The sequence below is a fragment of the Oncorhynchus keta genome, chromosome 2 (genome assembly GCF_023373465.1).
Source record: "Oncorhynchus keta strain PuntledgeMale-10-30-2019 chromosome 2, Oket_V2, whole genome shotgun sequence".
Taxonomy (NCBI): domain Eukaryota; kingdom Metazoa; phylum Chordata; class Actinopteri; order Salmoniformes; family Salmonidae; genus Oncorhynchus; species Oncorhynchus keta.
The window spans coordinates 49,278,941-49,285,455 of NC_068422.1; the positions used below are offsets into that span (position 1 = coordinate 49,278,941).

Here is a 6,515-nt window from a genome sequence, read left to right on the forward strand (position 1 = left end):
ATGATGTCAGCTGGTCCTTTTGTGGCAGGGCTGAAATGCAGTGGAAATGTTTTTGGGGGATTCAGGGATTCATTCTCAAAACTTTTGGCCACGACTGTACATAGACAGGTAACTCTAGGTTACCTTAAACCCGCTTAACTCCTCCCTAATTTCCTTACCAACAGTGTGGGACTACTGGACTTTCACCCATAGAGCCTCGGTGGTAGACAAAAAAAAAGTACAAAGGGTTGGCCATAAAGTAGTTAGTCACATAGCCTGGATGTCAATCTTGCTCAGAACATAACGGCTGTATTACAGATGCAGAGGACTGGTGGCTCGGTTAGTAAACGTCTCAGGATGAGGAAGAGGACCGGTGACCATGATTCCAAGGAGCAGAAGACTGACGGAAATAAAACTAAGGTGTCATTGAGTGCGCAGCCGAGGTGAGTTGGTAGGCTGTGCCTCACACCAGCACTGCTTAAAATGATCATCCCGTCTAGTCTAGTCGAGACTTGAGTCAATGAGTCTAGACTAGTAAATAGGCCTACAGTTGAAGTTGGAAGTTTACATACACTTAGGTTGGAGTCATTTAAACTCGTTTCTCAACCAGTTACCAAATTTCTTGTTAACAAACTATAGTTTTGTCAAGTCGGTTAGGACATCTACTTTATGCATGACACAGGTCATTTTTCCAACAAATGTTTACAGACAGATTATTTCACTCATAACTCACTGTATCACAATTCCAGTGGGTCAGAAGTTAGCATACACTAAGTTGACTGCCTTTAAACAGCTTGGAAAATTCCAGAAAATGATGTCATGGCTTTAGAAGCTTCTGATAGGCTAATTGACATCATTTGAGTCAATTGGAGGTGTACCTTTGGATATATTTCAAGGCCTACCTTAAAAAACTCAGTGCCTCTTTGCTTCACATCATGACAAAATCAAAAGAAATCAGCCAAGAGCTCAGAAAAATATCTTCCAAATGGACAATGACCCCAAGCATACTTCCAAAGTTGTGGGACAACAAAGTCAAGGTATTGGAGTGGCCATCACAAAGCCCTGACCTCAATCCTATAGAAAAGTTGTGGGCAGAACTGAAAAAGTGTGTGCAAGCAAGGAAGCCTACATTCCTGACTCAGTTACACCAGCTCAGTCAGGAGGAATGCTATCAAATACTATTTGAGTGTATGTAAACTTCTGACCCTCTGAGAATGTGATGAAAGAAATAAAAGCTGAAATAAATCATTCTCTCTGCTATTATTCTGACATTTCACATTCTTAAAATAAAGTGGTGATCCTAACTGACTTAAGACAGAGAACTCTTACTAGGATTAAATGTCAGGAATTGTGAAAAACTGAGTGTACATGTATTTGGCTAAGGTGTATGTAAACTTCCGACTTCAACTGTATTATTGGCGTAACATGCACTTCAATGGCAATATCCAGTAAGGTCAGCTGACAGTATGAACCAGTTGTCATTGTAATGTTTATGCTTTTATTTCTTGAGTTTGGGGAAGTAATTATCCAATTTCTCTCTCAATTCAATTTAAAAATGTGTATTTAAGGGCTTTATTGGCATGGGAAACATATGTGAACATTGCCAAAGCAAGTGAAATAGATATCTCTCCCTCTGTCTTTCTCTCTGTCTCAGACCTAGCCCCCATTTGTTGTGGTGGTTCAAAAGAGGTCTCCTGGCTGTATGTGTCATTTATGTTTCTGTGCCTTTCATGATGCCACTGTTTCCTGACATCATAAAGCACCTGGTTTATTCTCACAGAGGTGAGTGTAATCATGAGCATTATCCAAAATACTGGACAAATTAGGAATAATAACTCCGAGTAATTAGTATATATTCTCACCTTGTTTTTAGTCAGGGTCCCATTCTTCGTCGACCATAGCCAGCCAGCCGACCTGTCTCTTAACCACACAGTGAACATGTACCTTACATCCGAACAAGGGATCTCATTGGGCGTATGGTGAGTAGGCTAACATAAACCCTTTCTCCAGGTTACATTGTGAGTTACATTTAATGTAGCCTACCTACCTTACATCTGAAGTACATTCACTGCCACTGGACAGTGTAGATTTATAAAAGACTGCATTGAACGTTATACATCAAAGTCAGTATACAGTCCCTTACAAGTGTTGTCACTGTACAATATCTTCAAGGCACACAGTCCCTGAAAGTCAGTGGAAAGAGGCACAGGGAAAGGACTTGGAATGGTACCAAGATTCTTTGGGAGCTGGAAATCCGATCATCATTTATCTCCATGGCAATGGAGGCACAAGGTAGCAAGAACAATGGATTGCTACACAATAATATTTCAAATGTTCTCACTTTGAATCTAAAAGTCCACATTATTTCAAACAGGGCAGCAAGTCACCGTGTGGGAGTAATAAATGTAAGTGACTGACAACTACAACAAAAGTTGCTTCATCATGGTGTGAATGATAAACTGGTGATTGGCCTTTGTCTACAGCTACTGAGTGCAATGGATTACCATGTTTTGGCTTTGGACTACAGAGGTTGGTTAAAATTTAATTATTTTACTAGACGGTTGAAACATGTCATTACACATATCCTTGACAACCTGACATTAGCCTCATTTTGTGGTGTGTTTTTTCACCTTGCTGTAAAGAGAATGATAACCAGCTCCCAATTCCAAATACTGTAGTAAAGTTCACCTTACCCTCTGGGGTTGTTTTGCTTCTGACTGCCCCCTTGTGGTAATTTACAAATCAGTATACAACTGCATCAAGTTTACCTCAGGCACAGACATGACGTGATAGGACAATACGTAGTCTAGTACGTTTGCATACTGTACAGCCATTGATATAAGAAACTCTGACAGGTTTTGGGGACTCCACCGGAGAGCCCACTGAAGTTGGTATAACCACTGACACCCTCTACTTGTACCAGTGGGTAAAAGCCCGCAGTGGGAGCAGTCTGGTGGTATTATGGGGACACTCCCTTGGCACTGGGTGAGTGACCAGGTGGATGGTTCAGTCTGTAGAGAAAAGCGAGTGGAAATGATAACTTATCTCAATGCATAGTTGCACACAATTCTGCTTTTACTCAAACTATACACAGCGGTCTCTTAAATGAACAATGCTCAGATTTCAATTCAAAACAAATAACAGTTAAATCATATGACCACGATTAAAATCATGAAGAGCCCAACAGTCAAATAAAATGCACATCTCAGATGTAATGTAATTGAAGTGTAAGGCAAATTTCATAAAAGCAAAGGAAATCAAAAGTAATACTGCGTCTGCATAAGCAGACACAATATTACCTTGATTAACTTCAACTTTCCCTGTAATGCCTTTGTCTTGCATTCCAGAGAGATGGGTATGTCATTCCACTGGTAGGTATCTCATTATTTAAATGATGATTATGTTTAAAAGTAAGCATTGCTCATTCAAGAGACTGGACTATGTTTAAAGTTTGATTCAACACTTACTTGTTTCATTTGTTGCTTGTTCCCCTCATACACAATCCAGTATTTGTGATATTTATGTTGTGAGTTCAAGTTAGAGGATCTGTCACTATCACTACTTCTACTTAATCTACCCTCACTAATGGTTATGATTGAAATACTCAAATCAATGATTAGAAATATGACAGAACATTTTGACAGTTACTCTGATAGAGTATAAGACATGAGCAGTAAAATGTCATTTCCCCCCTCATCTTTGTACAGAGTGGCCACTAATACTGCAGTCAAACTAATGGAACATGGTAGGCCTGAATCCATTCAACTTTCGTATTTTATACCCTCTGGTTAAAGTACAATACACATGATCGGCATAATGACATTCATTCCATGAAAGTTTCTTGTGTGACTCATTATGGAAGCTGACTTGATATATTTACATGCTTAGAATATTTTTGCTTTTATCAGGGATTGTTGTTGATGGTGTGATCATTGAGGGAGCATACACCAATATTCGACAGAAGGGTGCTCATCATCCGTTTGGCTGGGTAAGTTTCACATACCCTCCTCTCCATAGCGATACAGTACATCTTTAAACGCCATGATTTTGTATTCATTAATGTACTAAACTGCATTTTGTCTTCAGTTTTATTGGAAGTTCCCAGGTTTTGAGTACTTTTTCCTGGACACAATGGAAGAAAACAATATAATCTTCCCTAATGACGAAAAGTAGGTATTTATGATTTAGACTAAAACATTTAGTTATAAATTTGTTTTGGTTCATGCAACTTTTCACCGTACTTGTCATCCTTTATTTTGATATCATAATACAGGTTTGCAATATGCGGTAACAAATCAAATCAAAATAACTGCTACACCCACTGCAACCAAAATGTGTTTCAGGAAATGTTCTGAGAGTTTGAGGTTGACTGTTCATGAAAGTGATGTTTCACCATGTCTCTACAGCTTGAAGAGGATGAGGAGTCCTCTTCTGATACTTCATGCAGAGGATGACAACGTAGTGCCTATCCACATGGCTCAGCAGGTGTGGCTTATACTTTTACTGTAACTAACAATCATTTATCTGTTGTCATCTGTCTATTTTATCACAGGCAACATGTGTGATATTATATGTATGGTTTGAATGACAATAGCAAGAAGGGTTCCTGGAAACATGATATAGAGTTCAAAGGAAGTTTCCACATCTCGTCCTTTGTTGTGTTCCTATCAAGCTGTATGAAATTGCACAGAGTGCCCAAAACTCGAATCGAGTTCAAATGGTACCGTTCGCCAGATCCCTTGGGTACCTTCACAATGGATTGTACAAAGACCCTCGCATGCCCAACATTATTGGGTGAGGAAATCCTGTCAACTCTTCAATTGCAATTTGGAAAAAAAAGGCAATTCCGATTCTATATCAATGTTTATTCTAACTATAAAACATACACCTTTTTTCATCCATATCGTTACAGGGAATTTGTACATTCATTGCCCCCCTAATCCAGTGACCTATGCAGAAGAACCTTTGGACATCAACTGTTTCAACATATCTAGAGAACTGCAAAACCTAGATGCACAGTTTGCATGTCTCTTTACCTTATGGCAAATCAGTAGGGTGGACTTCAATCACATGGTCCAATCATTGATCTAATATCAGATAGAAGTTACATTGCCAGTAATGTAAAAGCACTTACTTAGCTGAAAGGACTGAGAAAAAAAAAGAGAATCTATGAGGTTCAGCTCTGGGTTTAGCACTTACTGAGATGGCCAATGCATTATTATCTAGCTATAGTCTTAGTCTACGTGCAAATCAAATAACTTTTGAGATGGAGGCAATGCATTGGTTTCCTTTCTATGAATTATAAATGTGAAAAATTATTATTAATCAATGTTTAAAGTGTTAAAGTGTTCAAGCTTAGGTGAATTCTTAGTAGTGATTACAGAAAAGTTACTGCTGTAAAAGCTTTTCTTCTTGGCAAGTATTACATTACAAATAAAATGTGATCAACGTCCATGAATCATACATGTTCTTGTTGGATGTTTACATGACTGGTTACTAGTATGTCTGAGATAAAGACTAAAAGAGACAAATCACTACAGTGGAAGTGATACATACTGTATTTTATGATGATGTAATGAGATGTACCTAGAAATCCTAATAGATACACTACCGTTCAAAAGTTTGGGGTCATTTAGAAATGTCCTTGTTTTTGAAAGCATCCCCAAGTCGCCTCTTCACTGTTGACGTTGAGACTGGTGTTTTGCGGGTACTATTTCATGAAGCTGCCAGTTGAGGACTCGTGAGGCATATGTTTCTCAAACTAGACATTCTAATGTACTTGTCCTCTTGCTCAGTTGTGCACCGGGGCCACACACTCCTCTTTCTATTCTGGTTATGGCCAGTTTGCGCTGTTCTGTGAAGGGAGTAGTACACAGCGTTGTACAAGATCTTCAGTTTCTTGGCAATTCCACGCATGGAATAGCCTTAATTTCTCAGAACAAGTATAGACTGACGAGTTTCAGACGAAAGGCCTTTGTTTCTGGCCACTTTGAGCCTGTAATCGAACCCACAAATGCTGATGCTCCAGATACTCAACTAGTCTAAAGAAGGCCAGTGTTATTGGTTCTTTAATCAGGACGACAGTTTTCAGCTGTGCTAACATAATTGCAAAAGGGTCTTCTAATGATCAATTAGCCTTTTCAAATTATAAACTTGGATTAGCTAACACAACATGTCATTGGAACACAGGAGTGATGGATGCTGCTAATGGGCCTATGTAGATATTCCATAAAAACTCTGCCGTTTCCAGCTACACCAATCATTTACAACATTAACAATGTCTACACTATTTCTGATCAATTTTATGTTATTTTAATTGACAAAAAAAATAGCTTTTCTTTAAAAAATCCTGAATTTTCTAAGTGACTCCCAAACTGTTGAATGGTAGTGTATAATGATGATCTGTTCAATGAGTTGTCTCTGTAAAATGAGATATCAACAGTTTAGTCATACATGAGAAGTGGGCCAGGTTTCATGCCCCCAAAGGTGAGGCATTTCTAATACTTACAATCGGATGACGTGGCTGAAAGTTGCAG

The 6,515-nt window shown here is 38.7% G+C and overlaps 1 protein-coding gene across 1 annotated transcript; it reads left to right on the forward strand.

Annotated features, from left to right (window-relative positions):
* Positions 1-219: 219 nt before the first annotated feature.
* On the forward strand, positions 220-5,433 carry LOC118361974 (lysophosphatidylserine lipase ABHD12-like). Its single transcript, XM_035742214.2, has 13 exons — positions 220-422; positions 1,634-1,761; positions 1,853-1,958; positions 2,152-2,271; positions 2,354-2,384; positions 2,463-2,508; positions 2,835-2,964; positions 3,687-3,724; positions 3,888-3,967; positions 4,066-4,148; positions 4,386-4,464; positions 4,652-4,773; positions 4,892-5,433. The coding sequence occupies exons 1-13, from the start codon at positions 298-300 to the stop codon at positions 4,917-4,919; spliced, it is 1,116 nt and encodes a 371-aa protein (XP_035598107.1). The 5' UTR covers positions 220-297; the 3' UTR covers positions 4,920-5,433.
* Positions 5,434-6,515: the final 1,082 nt, after the last annotated feature.

Bases quoted from the DNA above. Each gene is read 5' to 3' on its own strand.
- LOC118361974 (XM_035742214.2), top strand. From the start codon at position 298: ATGCAGAGGACTGGTGGCTCGGTTAGTAAACGTCTCAGGATGAGGAAG. The intron at 2,272-2,353 runs GTAGCAAGAACA...TATTTCAAACAG, and splicing joins CATGGCAATGGAGGCACAAG to GGCAGCAAGTCACCGTGTGG. The intron at 2,509-2,834 runs GTTGGTTAAAAT...AAACTCTGACAG, and splicing joins TTTGGCTTTGGACTACAGAG to GTTTTGGGGACTCCACCGGA.